The following is a 20799-nucleotide window of genomic DNA, read 5'->3' on the forward strand; positions in this document are numbered from 1 at the left end:
ATTTCTACTAAAATATCATTTTTAAAAGACCTTGTAAATATTCATTTTTACCTGATCCACAAAACTGGTTTCTGTAACAACTTCTCCTGATTTGTAGCATAAATGTTCTAATTTCCATTGCCTGAAAATGCAACAGCAGAAATCATATAAACTGTAAAAGATAGATGTGGCATTTTCTTGGAGAAACTTAAAGGAATAGTTCACACAAAAATGAAAATCCTGTCATTAAAAGTCTTCTGAAGGCATACAAAATGATTTGGTGAGAAAATGTTTCATTTTAGAGTGAAAACCTTGATGTATGTTGAGCATTTATAGAGTGCATGAGAGATGCTCATTCGCAGTGGCACATATGTGCACGCAGGGACTTGTAATGTTTTTAGCGGTCTACGTGCAAGCCACTGTGATATAACTGTCATCTAGAATTTCACAGAAAAATTACTTACATTTCTGGTTATTTCTCACCAAAATCTATCATATGCCTTCAGAAGACTTGGAATATGATGCACAAGTCAATACTTTTGGGTCCTTTTATAAGCTCTAAAACTCTATTCACTGCCACGGGATCAAAATATTAATTAAAACAATTCCTTTTCTGTTCTATATAAAAATAAAAAGTCATACAAATTGGAACAACATGAGGTTGAGTAAATTAGGGGTACAACGATCGATTGGCAGCCAATCAAAATCGTCTGATCTTTGTCTAAAATCTGTGATCGGTGATCTTACCTAGATTCAGGGCCAACCTTTTTTTAATTGCTGCAAGCACAAAATCACACACTTCCACGCTAATGAATGAGCTCTTGCTCAGCCCTCAAAGCATTACACTGCGGCCACTGGAGGGTGAGTAATTGGCAAATAACTAAGCATTTGCAAATTTACACTTTTGGCATGCTGTAATGTGTATATGTATGAACAATTTGTATGAATAAAGTGTATAAATATTAAGGTACCCATTTTCAATAGTCATTGCAGTAGTAATTCTGACTCATTGTACAGTTAGACACAGGAGAGTACAAAGATGCTGCCAGCTAACAGATGTAAAAACAAATAATAAGCAACAAATATATATGTAGGTACAAATCAAACTTTAAAGTACGTGATGTAACGTGAGTCACGACAGTTAGACAGTGTGTGGAGCGATAGCGAGAGATTGAGCGATTATGAGCACTTTTAGTTTCACTTTCAAACATGTGTACTCCCCACTCCAGATGCTCTAAATCTCTCATCAGTCACTCGACCAAGAGCTACTTTGTGAGAACTCCAATTTAAATGAGAGTAGCAGTACCGCTGTTTGTTGTAGCAGTACCGCTGTAGAGTGGAGGAGGGTGGGGCCGGGCTTGAACGACGCGCGCCTCAATCATCCTGATGGGGAGGACGGATGCCCGTCCGCGACACTGCCGTCCACCCAGGGTAGCGTCACTGCCATCCGCTGGGGGACAAAGTAGCCCGACCGCCCGGATCCGGGAAACAGCAATGGAGCCGCTGCCAGGGGCGGTCTGTCCACTGTCTACGGTCTGTCCACTGGGGAAAGGTTTGACTCCAGTCTGCCCGGAGAGGAGTGGCTGTCGTCCGCCTGAAAGTGTGGAGGAGTGATCGGGGACCAAGCGACGGCGCATCAAAGAACTGGTGAGTGAGCTGCTTCTCTCTCTCCCCTCTCTCTCTGTCGCTCCGCATTGGCCTTTCCCTCCCCGGCCTGAGGCAACACCGGGAGGAGTGTAGAACGAAGAGGGCAGGGCCAGGCTTGAACGAACAATCTAAATCTGCCAATCTTCCTCTTAAATCTGTGATCGGCGACTGGCCGATCATGCCTAGATTTAGGGCCGATCTTTTTTTGCAGCATGCAGTGAATAACACATACTACTACTCTAAAGAATAAGCGCTTTCCCTTGATGCATGACAGCGTGGCCTTTGGAGGGTGAGTTGTTGGTGATTCTAAGCATTCACAAATTGAAACTTTCAGACATGCTGTAATATAGATAAATATGCTGTTTTTTTTTTTTAAAGTGAATATTAAGTTGCCTATTTTCTAGAGTTATTACGGTACTAGACTCACTGCACAGTGAGCACGGAGAGGATAACGAGACTGCAAATGGGTATAAAAACTAATTAAACAATAAATACAAATCTGAGTACATGTAATGTAACGTGAGTCATGACAATCAGACGTTGTGAGGAACGTTGCTTCGCGCTGACATTTTTGCATGAATATATTACTTTCGGTCGGGCGGTCGGGTATGGTCTAGTCACTCGAGTTGAAATATTTGAACGCAGCCGAGGCTAGAATCGGATCCGAAAATGTTGAATCCGGAGACCGTCGGAACTTCACGCAGCCATTGGAAGAGAATGACGTCCGGTCTATCATATGCAGTGAAAAAGCGGCTTTACTCCCTTCAATATGAACGGTCTCTGTGTCAATCAAACATGTGCGCTCTCCAGGTGCTCTCAATATCTCAACAATATCTCAACTATTCTGTGAGGATCCCAATTTAAATCAGATGTTAAATATGGGCATGTTGGTAACCATACAACCAATCACAGCAATTACAATTTAACCTTAATGGCACCATGTCTTCATGCATTTGCTTAATAATTAGTGATTTGTGTTACAACAAAATGCCAAAGAGTAAACAAATCATAGATAATAATGATTTCTTACAGGAGCAGTTTTAGAGCTTGTCCGTGCACAACTAGTGATTTGTGTTACAAAACGCCCATAAACAAATCCTAGATGGTAATGATTTCTCACTAAAGCGGTTTAGGAGCTTGTAATAGATTTATCTTATTTTTGAACGTACCTCTGTTGTGTGTGATGCTCTTTATGGTGTTTACTGGTTGTCAGTGTGTCACAATGAACTTTTGATATTGACAACAGAACTATTTAGAACTGTTTTCGATTAAAATAAATGTTAGCATTTCACAAATAATGTAAAGTGAATGTAATTTCACAGTGTGGGGCATAAACATATAACTGCAGCATGTAACTTGTAAAAGTGTAAGGGCATCAGTGATCGGATCGTCCGATCTCAGTGTTAAAAAAATAGATGATCGTATTGGCCTCAAATTTCCTGATCGGTTCACCACTATGACAGAATACATTTTTGGGTGAACTATTTCTTATGCGTTATTGAGGGCAGAGAGAAATTAGCTACTGTAAATGAGCAATTAATTATTCTGTACAACACAGGAATGCAATTCTTAATTCCACAGTGGTTGCTGGGACATGTGACGTTACCTGTTGTACATGTAAACGTGCACTCTGCTGGCCTTTATGGCGGAGTCGAGGTGTTGTTTCAGCGCCTCCACAGTCAGAATGTTAGCACCTTCCTGTCGCGCTGTCTGAATCATGAGCTGAGGACTAAACATGGCCTCCTCTCCGATCTTCTGCCTCGTGTACTTGAGTTCCTGATTCACCCTGCCACCCACTGTGAAAGGGAGAAGACATTCAGATGAATGTTTTAGAACCTTTTCACCATCTTCATTTATACGCATAGTAGAGAGAGATGACTAGCCGATGATTAACCGCTAGGCCACAGCTAAACAAGTATGTTGTAGAACAAGCTATGAAACAACTATGAAACTAATAATACAGCACAAGTATTGTAAGCAAATTGGAGTTTTGAGGACATCTTCATGCTGGTGTACTCCTAAAAGCTGACATAATTAACTTTGAGCTGATATTCGCATTTAAAACAGCAATTTACAGCCTTCCTCTTCTGGGAAAACAGACCAAAAGTACTGACGACTCATCCTGCACTAATCAGATTTTTGTCCAATCAAATGCTCTCTAGAATGAGAATGTCCCTACTTCTAATACCACCTGCAAGTTATTACCAAGTAACAACTCATGGTTTATGGTTGTGAAGTTAATAAAGGAGCTATTTCTTAAGATATGTTCCACCCAAGCTTCCTGTTTCAAAAGCAACTACGTCAAATAAAAAAGCAAATAGAATGAATTTATCAGTTTAGAGCCAGACTTCCTTAACTCGCATCTAATGACAAATAATCATAATTTCCAGCAATTTCAAACAGGGACAAACAGACTCACGGTAATCCATCATATGTACTAGCCTCAATTAAAGGAATCTACTCTAACACATGCTCCCATCTGTCCTGTTAACTTGACTTTAAAATGCCTTTCAGTACACCCTTTAACACCAGCAGTTTTCTTCACAGATTTAAAAACGAGGCCTATGAGTTACGAGTGTGTGTAAGCGGGTTTGCATGTGCACACACACGTGTGTGTAAGCGCTTGGCTGTTTTATTGAGTTTGAGCATTAGAGTCCTTGTGTGGCACACATAAGCTCTGCACAGGAACAGTGAGCCCTCACAGCTACAAAAGCAGCCTTTCAAAAGAGTCCTGCTGAACACTTTCCAAGTCTGCCTCTCAAAGCTGTCGATTCTTCACGCGCTCTCTACCTGACCTCTGAGAATAGAAGACTTCTCCATTTCCAGGATCAAGCTCCCTCGAGAAGCAGGCAACACGGTTCACAAGGGCTTCATAGTTGCAGGTAATAATATGGTCTCAGACAGGTAATCTGCTCAATCCTCGCAATCAACTTAACGCTATCAACCAAATCATCTACTGTATTGCTTTGGTGTGATGTTTTCAGAACGGTACATTGTGTGATTCTGAAGCACTACTGGTATGTTGACACAGGGAGGAGGGTTATTTATGGAGGATTGTTATTTATGGCTAACTAACAGCTTTTAAGCACTGAGGGTAAACTCAAGCAACATTTACAGTGACATTATTCATTTAGCAGTCTTTTTCATAGAAAACGACTTACAAATGAGGAATAAAACAACATTGCCTAGGCGATTCATGTCAGGCATCAGAACATTCTGAGTGTTCAAAATTAAAACAGACTTATTACGATAAAGATATTCTGAAGGATCTTAGACTAGAAAAATTATACTCAACGCTAGGGGTGGGCGATATGACCAAAATCTTATATCATGATATCACTAATTTTATATCACAATAATGTATATCTTTTTTTTAAATCAATACAAATTGGTTTACACATTAAATACCACCTGCCAATCCAGTCATTTAATTAAATACTTTATAAATGAAAACTACTTCCTCTTATATAATTTTCTCTTTATTTGGAACTTGACAAACATAGTTTGTCAAGTTCCAAATAAAAAACAACAATTGGTGGTATTCAAAAAGTGGTAATCAACCTTTCCGCAATGCTAAAATGTACATTTTATTCTGATGTTGTTGGCTAGTATTTAGGGTTGGCCGATAAATACAATTTTAGTTTCAATTATGATTTTGGCTTCCAACAATTCTGAAAACAAGATCATAGAGAAAAGGGATAACTTTTATATTTTAAGGAGATAAAATTATTATTGTGCCGCATTTGTTTCGCAGTAAAACACCCCGGTGTTATACCTATAAAGCATTCTTTATTAAAATTAAAATAATAAGAACGCAGGTTATGAAAAACTCTGAAACTGGCATTTCTCTGTGCGGTCAGCGCAGCGTCTATGAGTTGCATGAAGTAACCGGGGAAGAGATTGAATTGAAAAAGGTTGTTTCTTGAGAGTTAAAGATGGATCGAAGTGCTGAGAGAGTGTAGTCAGCCTATTATACACTGAAACTCCAACAACGTACATTTACTTTAGGAGCTATCCTGTTGAAGAAATAATTGTTATCGGAGAATGTTGATATTTAATCTGGGCTCGACATTAATCAGGGCTCGACATTAAGCATTTTCTTATGCTTGTCCTCTGGACAATTGGTCATTCACTTGTCCGAGAAAAAATGTTATTTGTCCGGAGAGAAAAAAGGACATTTAAGTTACATGCTCAAGTAACATGTCAAAGTTTATGTTGTATATTTTTCTAAAATTAAGACCGATTCAAAAACGAATAGTGTACCTATGCAATCAACTCAATTCTGTGCGACAGAAATGTAAACTGCACTGGGTAGGGGAGGAGACTGTTGTCATATGGTAATTATTTTATGTTACGTATGGTAGTCATAGCCTCCATCGCTATCATTAACAGCAGTAATGCTCATAGTTCTATGGAATGAGATCTACTTTTTCATCATGTTATTGCAGCAACATCTACCATGTACAAAAAGGGCTATATATTATCACAATACCAAAAATAGTTGGTAGTGAAATTCGATTATTGTCAATACCGGATTTAAAACTACAACAAATAATAACACTAACTAAATTGTTTGTTATGGAAGAATGGTTTAAATTTCTTAAGTAATTATTTAAGACTTGTAAACAGTCAGTAATAAACAATAAACACAGCAATGAATAGAAATAGATTAAAAATAATAAAACAAAAAATACAAATTAAGAAAATTCTGTGCTTTTTAAAACAGCATTAAAAGTTTTTAACAGCAGTAGGCTATCAATAATTCAAAGGAAACATTCAGAATAAAATGCAACATAAAATTACTACTGGTCTTCATTGTATAATTATAATAGATGAATACTTTTTAAAGCTACTAAATGTATTCGAGCATTTTCTCATTTTCTTGTTATGGTTGTTTGATTGAAAAATTACTTAAGAACTTGAAACCATTCATTTGTGTTATTATTTGTTGTGGTTGTGAAGCTGGTATTGAGTATCGTCAAATTTCACTACTGAATACTGACATTTTGGTATTGTTATAATGTATATCTTTTATTGTACATGGTACATCTTGCTGCAATAATATGATGAAAAAGTAGATCTCATTCCATAGAAGTGTGAGCACCCCTGCTGTTAATGATGGCGGTGGATGGAGGCTTTCCTTTATTTGACTAAGCAAATACGCAACATAAAATAATTAACATATGACAATAGCCTCCTACCCAGTGCAGTTTACATTTCAAGTTCAAGGAAATCCACTGTTAAAATACGTTTAAAAAATGCATGATATTTCCAAAGTCGATGAGTAATTAATGTAAAATAATAGTGATCTCAAAAGCACTAATAGTATTATTGCTATAAAACACTTCATTAGGCTCTTAATGTTTTAAATCATCTCTGTAAACAATATTTGAATATATGACAGCAAAGCCGGTTTGTTTTCTAATATCTAACATCATTTTAAATTAATTTTATTAAGAATGATGAGGTGTAGTTTAAAAAACCTGCATGACAGATGACGCATAATTGTTGGCGCATGACACATTGTTTAAATGGTTAGAATATAGGGCTCTCTCTGCAATTGAAATGTTTGAATTCCTCCATAGCACTTTAAGATAAAACTGGGTTGAGTAGCAAAAATCACGTGAAAAACAGCTGTGTGTGTCTAATGAGAAGCATATTCAGAACGCAAGATTAATGACGTCGAATTTGCTTCAGCGGCCTGAAATTTTGTTCGGGCTATCGCCGAAAAATTGTCTGTACCTGTACTCCATTTCTCCGACAGAATGCGTACCACGTACTTGTTACGCGAATAGAATAAGGTGTACATTTCTTGCCACTGGGTGGCGGTTTTGTGTAGCCGCGATACAGACGATATTCCAAAATATACACCGGTTGCAAAATTTCTACCATGTCTACTGGTATATCGCCCACCCCTACTAAACGCTAACAAACCTCAGTACTCAAGGAAGTGATAAAGTGACCTTGAAATGGCATTAAACTAGATGGGTTAGGAGCCATTCAGAATAAATGCGTTCTTGCACTAAAAAAGCTAGATGTAGCTCAAAGGATAGAACAGAATGCATGTGTCTCGAGCAGCATTTAAAAAAAGCTTGATGTCTGTCTAGTGCAGTGGTAAGACACCCCATTTTCCAACACAATATTCAAAGGTCCCTTTCCAAAACTAGTAGTGTCAAGATATTATTTTAGCATTTTTTAGCATGAATTAGGTTTGATTTAGGGCTATCATGATTACGAAATTTGGTTGACAATTAAAACAAATTGTCAAACAAATAATTACGATTATGACAGTTAATGGTCTGTGTTAGGGCTATGACTATAAATTGTCTGTTTTAGGGCAATGACATTTAATTCTCTCTTTTAAGGCTTTCATGATAATTGTCATATAAATTGTCATATTTCTTAAGGTGTACAGTATGTGTGTTTCATACTCCTTAAAAAAGTAAATTTTCATATTTAACTTCAAATATATAAATAAAAAAAAAAGATAAAAATGATTTCCTTTAAAAGATTTTAAATGTATGAATGACATGAAAAATAAGGTTTTAAATGTCAAAATATTTCTTAATACTTTATTTAGTTTACAAATATATAAATGTTTGTAAAAAATATAATACAAATTATATTATGCAATAGTAAACTGTTTCTCTTTCACACATTATTTTAATTCTCTTTGATTAAATCTCATGAAGCAAAGCCTTTGATATTTTGTTTCATCATTTTATCACTACATAGAAATAGATTGTGTGTCTCCTCTGTGTCACTGTGTGTCATTAACACTGTGTGTATGAACCCAATATTTCCAGAAACATGTTCCATCACTCGATTGTTAAATTAAAGTGAAACCGGAGTGCTTTACATTTATTATAAAAGTTTATCGTTTTTTTGTATACTTTCGTGGGAGTTTAGCACGAGCCTCTGCTGATGACGTGCGCATCAGAGTGCTGAAGATTTCACATGCTCTTCCGGACAGGAAATGCTTCTCCGGTTGATATCTGCAGTCAGTGATGCTTAACTCACTGACACACAAATGCGCCATTCATGGCATTTATACTGTATATTCACCTGAAATGTGATTGGAATTTAAAGTGCACAATAATCGCAGTTAGATCAAATAACCATATTCAGATCAAATATCTGTGATCACATGGTTATTTAATAATTGTGACAGGCCTTGTTTGATTATTTTAATATAATATTTTAAATGATTTTGAGTCATGTTGCAGCCTCCTTTGAAGTTTGCTGAGGCCCCTCATTGGGCCTTGGGTTGAGAACCACAGGTGTTGAATAGTTTACAAAGGTGCAAAAAAACAAAACACACTTGGTATGAACGGCCCCTTACTATTTAGGTAGCTAGAAAAGCCTTTATCCAACTTTCTTAGCAAGATACAATCTGTTGCCATGAAAGTAGTTCAACTGACCAAAGAAGATACATGCTATTATGCCCGCTTAAGAAAATGCAAAGGGTACTGCTAGACAAATTGTAGTCTGACAAATTTCAGAACACAGTGACAAACAGATAGTATGCTCCAAGCTTCTTGGAGAACTTGTCACAGTTTTATCTATTTAGGCTGTCTCAAGTGCTTCTGTCTCTTCATGTAATCCCAGACTGACTCAATGTTGGGATCCGGGCATACCATCTGGTGTAGGTCTCCTCGTTCATCTTCTATTCAATTCTATTTGTGAAACGAATCTTGAAATCTAAAATGTATATATCCTACAGTTACACTAAAATCAGAATATATCAAATAAGCATTTTAAGATTTTTGTTTGTTTGTTTTTGCGAAATAATGCAGAGAAGACTTTTGCACAGTACTGTACAGTATATTTGAAACGACTGTAAGGCGAGAAGTTTTCAAATATCTTCTGTGCGCACCAGCAAAAAATGTATCGTGTGACCTTGAACTACGAGGAGGCAACTTTCAAAGTGTGCTTTGTTCTTTACCTCATTTACTGTAACATGGACAAAGAAAAATGAAGTCAGAATCATATGCTTGTGATTACCAATGTTTTTGTAAGAAGTCACACTAGCAGATATTAAGCCCAAACTCTCTCCCACCTAGTTGTGTGGCGACAACTCGACCTAACCACATAATGAACATATGTGAGAATGGTCTCAATTTTACACAGTATACACAGGCATATAACAACAAAAAAACTAAAACAAATTTGCAATTATTTCATCTTTATTACAGATTAAAAAAAAAAAAACGTAAAAAATATTGAAACATTCATCATGCCTGGTAACTAAAGCAACGTAATGTCTTTTTTCTCGTTAACCTACTCCCTAAAACATTCTGTAACAAGTTATAAGCTATAATCCAATTTAACAATGGTTTTCAATTCACGAGACAGACATAGGTTAAATATTTTCAAACCCTTGTAATTGTATTAAAGTTGAAAATAACCATGCTTTTTTTCTCTGGGCAGACCACACAACTGGTGAAAAAAGGCAGAGAAGATGAGAAATGTCTAGAAGCATTATGAAAATGCAATGGATTGCTTTTTTCCTGGGCCCAAAACGTCCATCTGATCTTGTTTTAGGGCATGTTTATAATATCCCTCATTAATTGCAGCTTCAAGCATGCCTGAGATTTCTTTCAACATGATTACTGGGACCAGGTTGATTACATCCCAAAAAGCTTAGCATGTTCCTGATTTAGAGGCCCTGGGAACACCAACGTGTTTTGATGATGAAGCAACCTCAGATGTCAGCTTTTCTATCAGAAGTCTCCTCTGGATTAACATGAACTGAGTAACCTTCAAATCATGAATGGCTCCTCATGTTGTACACCAAAACCAACAGAGAAAACAGGATAGAGCCACAACAATACATGTCAGTCACTTTACAGAGAAAGCCTTCCATATTGCAGGTAACATCATATTACATCCTGAACCCAGGAGAATTCTACACCCCTCCAGAGACTTACAGGTTCTTGGGTCACAAATGGCCTTGCCTCAGGTGTGAAATTAACACCCTAGCTCCACAAGAAAATGTGGGTCTGTATCTGTGTGTGAGAGAGAACATGAGCACTAGCTGAATTCACTCAAACATGACTACGGGTGTGTTTTAAGGTCTTTGAAAAGACAGCACGATTGTCATATCCTGTGATAAAATATTTTAGAAAAAACATCTGTGAAAAACATCAAACAGGGAAGGTTCTTTTTAAAGGAGATTAACACTGAAATTGTGTGAAACACAAGCTTATAGACCATAGTGTACAATAATATGCGTTATTCAATTCTAATAATCATAAGGGCTAGGTATAAAAATATAAACACTGAATGGAACCAAACACAACAGTACAAAACAACAAGCATACAGCTCAAATACTCTTATGAACCAATTATTTTTCATGAATTGGTCAAAAAACTCAGGTCAGTGAATCAGTCTCAAACTTTTTTTCCCACTCAAAGTTTCCCACTTAATTGCTCACCAAATCTAGCAGTCACAATTGAGTCCATTGTGGGGTGCTGTAGATGTTTGTCATCGAGTTGTTGGATGAGAGAAGAAGAAATGATGGCATCTGTGCTTCTGAAAGCAAATATTTGGCAATACTCTGGCAATATTTTGATTCTTATTGAATTCTACTCTATTTGTATTCTGTTTTTTTAAGTCAAGGAACCAACAGAAGAGGAACAGTTTTTATCGGTGGAAAGAAAATGTGAATCGAACTCAGAGTTTATCAGACCATATGTGTATTAAATCTCTGAAAAAGGGCAGAGCACATTAATGTAGACTCAGCATTAGTCTATATCTGTGCATTACCCTAATGCTGTCTGTGAAGGAGTGCAAATGTTTTTTTACAGTTATGTTCAGCCTAAATCTTTTTTGTTTTCCATTTTTATTAATGCATGATATTCATCACATTTTTCCCAAAATTAAAGCATAGATTGTTGAAGTTTTTTAAACCATTCTTGGAAAGGTTTTAGAATGAAATAAAATATAAGATTAACGTATATGTGTCATACTTTTTATTTTTAATGTGCATTTTAAATATATTTATATATTGCAACTGAATTGCATAGATTGGGTCCTGTTGTAAAAAAAAATGTAATAATATTTTTGTAAAGGACCAAGAACAGAACTAGCTGTGAGAGACTTTCTTTCACGTAAGCAAAAGGACAGTATAACTAAAATATATATAAAATGAATGAGAATCAAACTGAAATTGGAATCAAAATCAAATTGTGAGCCTGTGAATCGGAATCTAGGAAATCTGAATTGATACCCAGCCTAATTCAGAACAACATTTAGCTTTTTTGTAATAAACAGTATTTTTATTAAGTGCTTCCTCAAAAGTACACTGACAAAATAAAAAATAAAAAACTTGTTGGTTTAACTTAATTCAATTGTGGACATTGATTCCGCACAATGAAAATGAGTTTCCTCACGAATTTGATCTGTCCAAATAACTCAATAGAAACTTGCAGATTGTTGTTAGCTAGCAACAATACACCTTAGCACTGACAAGTATGGTGCTTCTGAGGATTTACTGATCGAAAGTCAGTCACTATATTGATGACCTTAGTTGCTGCATGATTAAGGCAATACACACTGCTATTTTAGTCGCAATGTTCCTTGACCTAACCATCTCCACTTTTCTTCACAATGGTAAAAAAATAGAGAAAAAAAATATCCCAACATAACAGAATATTAAACACAAAAAAATCGACTTTGTGTCATTTTTGCATAAAAAAAATAAATAAGTAACATAATTTAAACATGTATTCACTCAAATTAGTTCCATGCAAAGCATGCTGGGAAATGTAAATCCCCTGCCCAGTTTAAGCAATACATTGATACAACAAATATTATTCACGTAGTCCCAACACAATTGAATTAAGTAAACATGATGGATTGTACACCACTGATTCTTGAGATAAGGGACAAAACGTATTCTACAAACAAAAGTCCTCTTGTTGAATAAAAAAAATATATAATAATAAAAATACTTAAACATTTACATCAAAGTATATACTCATTTATTACATTTATTGTTTAAATATTTTTTAATAATTTCAATAGAACTTTTTAAAATGCATGCTCTATACTTGGAAGTACATGCAACTTAACATGTCCTCAGCAAGAGGTCAAATTGTTAAACTGCCAAACAAAGGTAGGGATCAGTGAGATATCAAACAATACATAAAGTAAACTTTAAATTATATTTTACATAAAAAATAAACTGCCTATCAAAGTTGTCCTCAATTTACATCAACTTTTTTTAATAATCCTGAATAAATCAGACAATGTCACAGTCTGTACCCCTATCCAACTTCCTGCTCATGGTGGCTGCAACAGTACACATGTTTTTTGTTGTTGTATTTTATATATATATATATATATATTAAACAAACAATTTTTAAGTTGACTGTACAAGTTTAGTATTTTCAATAAAGCTGCTTTCCTCTTTTTTCAGTATACTAAAAGAATCATTAGACATTTTGAATAAGAATAATTGTTAAAACCAGAATCATTACATTTCTTGCAAATCCCATCAATAATAATAATTTTGTTATTCACTTAATGTCTAGAAATTATCTGTACAACAATAAGAACTATCAGCACTGCTTAGTAATCTGGTGAGAAGTTGTTACAACAACATTGTCAATATCCCACAGGTATGTGAAGATGCTAAAGTTACAACGAACAATTTCTCTCGGTGAGGAGTGCAACAGGGCCTCCAGTGAATCTGGTTTGGATGTCTGTGTGTGTTGGTGCCTCCATCGGGCCCATTCAGTTTGTTGCATAACATTAACCCTTGAACCTCCCTTTCACAAACAGGGGGAGCTGCCATTGGAAAGGCTCTTCCATTGGCCCCCGTTTTCAAGCATTACTATTCTCGCCATTTAGCAGCAGAGAGGCTTTTGAGTGGCCTGGTTCGGAGGGGTGTGTGGGGTGCTGTACAAAAGAAATGCCCCACCCACACTGCACCCACCCACTCCAAGATCATGACATAACTCCACACCAGCACTAGCTCCACTACTGCCCACCTGCTGGAGGTCCAGGAGGAAGGGTTACTGGGGTTGCTCCGTGATGGGATGGTGTGGCTTATAGCGAGCGGCTAGTGAGGGACTTCTTTTTTTAGGTGTGTGTGGCAATGCCGGCACAGGGAGGCACTTTTTATGACTGTGTTGCGGGTGGGATTAGCTGGATTAGACTCCAACTCAGAGAGACCCCCTGTGGTCGCATGGAAGTTTCTGCACAGGGTCAAAGCGGCATGAACTCTCTCCCTCGCACAACCCCGCTCAACTCCAAGCACAAACTGCAGCCTATTACAATTGTCCTGTCAATGTCACCAGTTTTAATGTGCCAATGACCATGAACCTGCATCTAAACTGTCCAGGTGCCTCCGAAAATATTTTCAGCACTATATCTCAGTCATAACATCAGACAGGTAGTAACTCCAGATATGATGTCTTGAAAACATACTCAGTCCTTTAACGGCTGTCAATATATGCTGACTTTAAACGAGCACCTCTCCTCCTTTCACAGAAGGGAGGTGAAAGGTGGGAAAGGAGAGAGGATGGCAAGTGAAAGTGAGAGAGAGGTAGATAAAAAGCAAGGGAGAGAGAGACAGAGAGAGAGAGAGGGTCCCTGACCCGCAGCTGTAGCACAATGCCCCCAAGCAGCCTGTTCGACCCCTGACACAAATTTTACACCGCAGCTGCCATTTACTCCACAGCACATTACCATATGTATGGCCTGCTCTGCTCTAATTATGCTAATCACCTGTCCAGATCTGCACCACAAAAAATTGATGTATTTAGCAGTCCGCTGCCTACAAATACAGCTTACTGCAATCCAGAGATGTACATTCAGTGGGGCCTGAATGGGTAGATTTTTCCACTTTGCTGGCTTCATTCATGTCCCTTCCCCTTAAGAAAAAACTATTCAAATGAACTGGATCGCATTGCAACAAAAAGCAGAGGGAAAAGTATGTGTATACATGCATACTCAAGGTTGTAGGGTGGTTTTGTGTGTGCACCTACCCAAACATTCAGTGATTTCCAGCAAAATAAGATATCACTGGGACTTTTGTTCAGATTTCTTGACAATAATATCACTTAATATTACATGGGTCTGTGGAATTTACCTTGATTCTGATTGGTCAATGGTGGCATTCTGGAGTAGGGCTGTGTGATATGGCCAAAATAATTACAATTTGATAAAACAATTAAATTTTTCAATTTTTAAATGTACTCCGGCATGACTTAAATTGCATGTTCTTCATTAGAATGGAAGGCAACCTGGTTAGAGTAATCCAAGTTGTTTTCATTATAGAAAACAAAGGTGTGCAAAAAAACATTTTACAAACACACAAAATACACAGCAGGGGGAAATTTTCAACTAGGGCTGCAACTAACGACTATTTTGATAATCGATTAATCTAACGATTATTAGATTATTTGACTATTCGGCGATTATTGCAACGATTAATCATTAGTTCTTAACCGATTATTCTGCTTATAAAAACAAACTCTCTCTTATTAATAAAGCTGCGTATTGCCAATTTTCTTCACGATCAGAAATGCACATTGACATATTTTATGATTCAATAAGTCGTGAGCCATCACTTTATAATCTAGCTACAGCAAGCATGCGGATTGAGCGTCCCTGCAAAAGAGTGTTCCTCAGCCGGGTGCAGTTTCAATCTCTCCCCTTAGATCGGGACACTTGCACAACTCATAGAAGAGGTGCTGACCGCACAGAGAAATGCCAGTTTCGGAGTTTGTAGTTAATTACATGACCTGATTCCATATTATTTGAACTTCAATAAATCTATAATGCATTAAATATAACTGAATTTAAGATAATGCCAGGGTGTTTCCTTTAAAGAGCTCCGACTCCACTTATTCCACAACGAGAGAGCTTCTGTATTTACTTATTTGGTATTTCTGTATAATTCCCTTGTAATTTGCGATCTACATCATCTGAAGCCGTTTGGAAAGTCTAGAGTTCATCTGGACTGTGAGTTGTGTAATTCTTCCTCTCCTCAGTCAGGTGTGAACTGCAGTGCTGCTCTCATCATTAGAGTTTAATGTGATGTTACGTTAAATGAGATTAAACAACTATCCGACAATGAAAATTTTTGTCCACAATTTTTTTACTGTCAATGTTTCAGCCCTATTTTCAACAGAGTGTAAATGTCAAATAAATTCAAATGGAATAAACCCAGATTTTCAGAAATATTAGAATAAAATAAGAAAACTGCTATATACTTCTTAGCCAGTGTAGAAATTAATTTTATCTAAATCAAGTCTATCTAGAAATGTATCTAGTTTATCTGGAAAGTACTCATTGCATATCAAACAATTTGTGTGTACTGTATATTCATTAACCCCTGCAGATAGATAGATACCTGTATGTATCTTTGCTGAGCAGCACAGCAATATTAAATTATCATTACAATTCAACTTGCAAAGTTTATCAAAATTATCACTTGCCAAATGTTGGCTATATATGCAGAACGCTCAAAACACATCACAGAACAAAGCACTAATTAGCATTAATTTTTTAATATGAAAAATCTGGAAAAATGGCAGCGCTGTTCTGGAGTCAAATATTTTAGTATAAATAGCTGCTAAATTGTATAATTGATTGCTGTTAGAATGATAAAGACAAGGATGTAAACAAAACCAAATAAATTAGAACGATTCTACCGTATTTCCGTATCCTTTCTCAAGGTAAGTCAGTCCACTCGGCAGCCATTTTTGGAACGCTCTTGGGCAGTTTGGGCAGCTATAAACAAGTGTATTGACGGTGCAGCTCCTATCTACGTGAATGGGGAAAGACCAAAATTTCTAAAACGGTTCCTCAAGATTACGATAAAATAACATATTTCAAATAAGCAGTAACATTTTATTGGTCCGAGGCACGTGTGGTGCCAGCTTCTCTTGAGTAGCCCAGCTGCGACATGTGCTCCAATCACATCTAAATCGCATCAGGGGTGCGTGTCCGGCAACGCATCTAACTCGTACCGGACCCACAACGCTCCATTCCAAGACCCACGAAGATGCCAGCAGGTAGACACCGGTCTTCCGAGGACAGGCACACTCGGTGTTTAAAGGCAGCGTTGATGAGGCTGTATTTTTTTAATTGAATGTTAGCTGCCATTGGGCGTTCCAATTTCTTCCATTCATTAAGCAGGAAATGTTCAGGGAACAAACAGTCCTTGAAATGGTCTATATCATCCAGGATGAGTAATTGGCTGATATTTGGCTATTTTGAGATTATCAGAATCTGCCAATAACTTGTTGTTTTGAGAATTATGCAAGCAGAATTTTTTATGCAAATAAGATATATCTTTTTTAACAGCTATATTTTTAGGAATTTAACAAATGTTGTGTACAATTGTGTTTAAATTCAGCAGTTTTGTGTAGGTCTACATCTTATTTGTCATCATGCTGCTCACTAGATGTCGGTATAATACATTAAACTTTTGGTTCTGTTGGCCACTACTATCGTATTGGAAGCTTTAAAATAATCTAAAGAAATCAATCTATGTAGTCCTGTTTTTTATTTGGTAAGTAGCTTTGTAATAAGCCAACATATTCTGCTATGCCAATAAGATATAATAAGATATCAAAATACTATATCAATGGGACATTGTAAACCAACAGATCCAGAAGCTGCGTGAGTAAATCCACTCTATCTCTCCCTCTCTTTCACGTGCAGTTGTCAGCAATGCACTTAGCACTTGTTGAGTGTAGTGTAAATGTGCGCAGAGGAAGTGCTTTGTCGCATAGTTACTGAACAGATATATAAACCTTTCTAAATCTGTTAATTCAACATGCAAATGCCGTTATATCACGTCTCCTTATGCGAGCGACAATAAAAAAACTATATTGTTCCTGTTTATTAGCAGCAAAGCTGTTAACATTGCACATTGGAGCAATCTTTGACTTTGGGGTGATCTATAGTTTTGCCGTCTTTCATATCTTGCTGCTCCGTCGTTAGTCATAATGCAGCACATTTGCAGAAAAGGCAGAAATAGCAAAAATGCTTTGTGTAATGTACCAGCTGCATGATAAAGAAACACTGTACTAAAAAACATCTGTTCTCATCTCCATTTCTCTACGGTTCCATCACAGCCCTCCATATATTGAGTAAATCACTCTCATATGCGACCAAATTTCACTTTATGTGATTAAAATATGAATTTTATTAGCCACACAGAGCTTAAGTTGTTTAGTGCGAAGAAGAACTTGAGCACCGCGTTCCTTTTACTAAATAATAAGGCAGCGATTAGGAAGACAGCGTCATGAGTGCATACTCTGAAGGAAATGTACCTTTTTTTGGCTGCAGTGGGTCCAGATCTGTCATGATGGCACTCTCTACATAAGTTGAGCCTTGGAATGTCACTGACATTGCATTTAATGACGTCAAAATAAAATTTTGGTTAAACTGTTCCACGGACTGTGCATTTTCAACTTTCTCCATTTTAAAGCCTACAGACCAGTTACGTCCCTGTTGGACTTTAGTTAGAAGGTAAAAGTGTTGCAAAACTCAAAAGATTGTAGAATGCGTACACTAAATATTTGTACAATTTGTACCCATTATACAAGTAAAAGTTTCTGCAACACAGTTCAATGGAAAGGAGTAGAGCTGTTGGAAAAAATGGTTTCAGAGATCCATCGAGATTGATACTCAAACGATTCTGAATCGATTCAGAACCCCCCAACCCCCAACATTTTTGTAAATAAAAATCTGAAAGGGAAAAAAAGAGAGTACAAAAACTATTTTGAAGAAACTGAAAAAAGAAAGATATTGAAGGACAAGATGCAACGTGATGCATCGAGAATGGTTTTATAATCGAATCATTACCATTTGACTCATAATCGAATCGTGAGGCCGGTGAATATTCACACCTCTAGAAAGGTGGAGGTGAGTACCAGCTTAACAATATAAATTATATTTTCATAATAAACTTAAGCAAAAAGACAAACACACACACACAAGTGTCGGGCAGCTGCCTGTAACTCTCTCTCGTTGCACTGCCGTCTCCAGTCGACTTTAAACCTCTCGGGCTTAATCAGCCTAATTAGGAGTCGGGTGTGCAGAATCACGACCAGGCCCCGGCCTGCCACAGTTTCCTTTTGCTTCGTTATATTTATTTTGTATCCAAAGACGAGACTCACCCAGGCACCCCATTTTGATTTAATGTCTCTTTTAATATCCTTTCTGTTATTTACAGCCAGTTGGTGATAAAAAAGATAAAAAGAAAAAAATTCAACTTTTACATTGCACGGATGAGTGAAAAACAACCATGCAACTTCTCTCTCGTTAATGTGTGCTGTGCTCACTCTTAAAGAGTCTACCAACTTAGCGCATGTTATTAATATCAATGTAAACTCAAAGTAAATCGCACAAGTGCATATAAAAACATTCAACAAAATGTAATAAGTCTAATAAATGTGAAGGTACAATCATACATTATGAAATATTTTAACTACAGAAAACACTGTAAATATGAAAGAATTTCACAAATATAAATCTTTAACAAATCTATGCAGGGGTTTGGTAAAAACTATTTGTTTGGATATTGTAGCACTTAAATTAATATTTATATTAGGGATGTTCCGATATAATTTTTTTGGAGAATGAGTACGAGTACTGATACCTTTTTTTAGTACTCACCAATATCGAGTCCAATACCTGTCCAATAGCTCAATATCAACAGTTTATTTCAATTTTATCATCAAAATTGTATATAAATTAATTAATTAATTAAAACTTTAATCAAATGAAAGTATACAAATTAATTTTCAACATAATATAGTATTATTTTTATCAAATTAAGTGCTTATCTACATAACCTAACAGCACAATACTAAATACAACATTGGAGTTATTTTTGTCAAATAAAGTGCTGCATAATAGAGTATCATAGATGTGAGATAATGCTTAAATATAATACAGTTACTACTGATTTAGTAGAAGTAGTAGTATAACAGTGAATAAATATTACATAACTATATATTAGTGATCTATTTCTGTCATATTTTTGTAATTTAAATTGAGCTTTTATTTCGAAGTGTTTCTGTGTTGTAAGACCAAGGAGCTCTGACTTAATGACGGCAGATTCCCAATCCAGACAAGCAGGTCGCTACGTGAATCACAGTAATCATTAAACCGCAAAAGGCTACTATATAAATAAATACCTAGTCTATGTATATGACTCATGCTAAAAAGTGAATTAGTGCTCTGCCTGCTGCCATCTGCTACAAACAGAGCATATGATGCTCATAAATGTTTTCCATGTATGAGCCAAGGATCTCTTAAAGGTATGAGCAGTTCTATGCCTGCACAACACCAGCTCCACACATTCACAAGCACTCACATTTAAAACGCTGCACCTGAAAACAATCTATTTATCTCATTAAATCGCAGCTTTTGCAGTTAAATAATCTCACTACGACATGACGTGATTTTAATCTGTGTAAGTTATGTAGCAGATTGAAAGGCAAACACTAGAGCATCTTTTTGCAGCTCAGTAGACAATGGTGCCGTGGTAGATTGTGTCTGTTGAGTGTTGATTTCACATTATCAAGTTGGTGAGATGCAATGCTTTTTATGCACTATCAGTTTACGTTCAAGGTGTAGGGTAGGGTGGTAGATATTGTTGATTTAAAAGTCCATAGAGCATTAACCTTGAAAAAAAACTCCACTTTGAGAGAAACTTTAACTTGCTTTTAGCACCACTCAGTGAACATTTTATCTCAGATCTGCTGCTATACGTGCAAGGAGCCATGTCATATTTAGCAAAATGTTGTCATAATTTTCACTGTTATGTGAAATGTTGTCACTGGTTTACAGTTTTAATTACCCAATAAGCTAAAGAACCATTCAAGTTTACTAAACCATTCCAAAATATCTGAATGAAAACTACAGAGTAAGTGTCGACACACACTTGTATTTAAATTTTTAACATCTCCATCCCTGTGTCTGAAGCATTGACAGAAGCACGAGATTGCAGAAAAACTGAACAAAACCCAAATAACACTAAAGCTACTATGCTCCCTCCTTCCACTCTCCTCCCCCTCTCTTTCATTGAACTCCTCCGCCCCTTGGCCGCAGAGTGAGGGAGGGTGGAGAGGAGGAGGGCCGGACCACCCGGCATCCATGGCAGGGCTCAGTGTTTACATTGCTGCGCTTCACTCTGTAAT

General features: G+C 36.6%; 1 protein-coding gene across 2 annotated transcripts in view; it reads right to left on the minus strand.

Annotated features, from left to right (window-relative positions):
• The window catches only part of LOC127630745 (protein patched homolog 1-like), an 87979-nt gene that overhangs the window by 54743 nt on the left and 12437 nt on the right, over positions 1–20799 (minus strand). For both annotated transcript variants that reach the window (XM_052108487.1, XM_052108488.1), the window contains exons 3-4: positions 3233–3422; positions 52–121 (exon numbers count right to left, since the gene is read on the minus strand). In XM_052108487.1, the coding sequence (XP_051964447.1) occupies positions 52–121; positions 3233–3422 (260 nt within the window). The remainder of the gene's footprint in view (positions 1–51; positions 122–3232; positions 3423–20799) is intronic.

This window comes from Xyrauchen texanus, chromosome 37 (assembly GCF_025860055.1).
Source record: "Xyrauchen texanus isolate HMW12.3.18 chromosome 37, RBS_HiC_50CHRs, whole genome shotgun sequence".
NCBI classification, from domain to species: Eukaryota; Metazoa; Chordata; class Actinopteri; order Cypriniformes; family Catostomidae; genus Xyrauchen; species Xyrauchen texanus.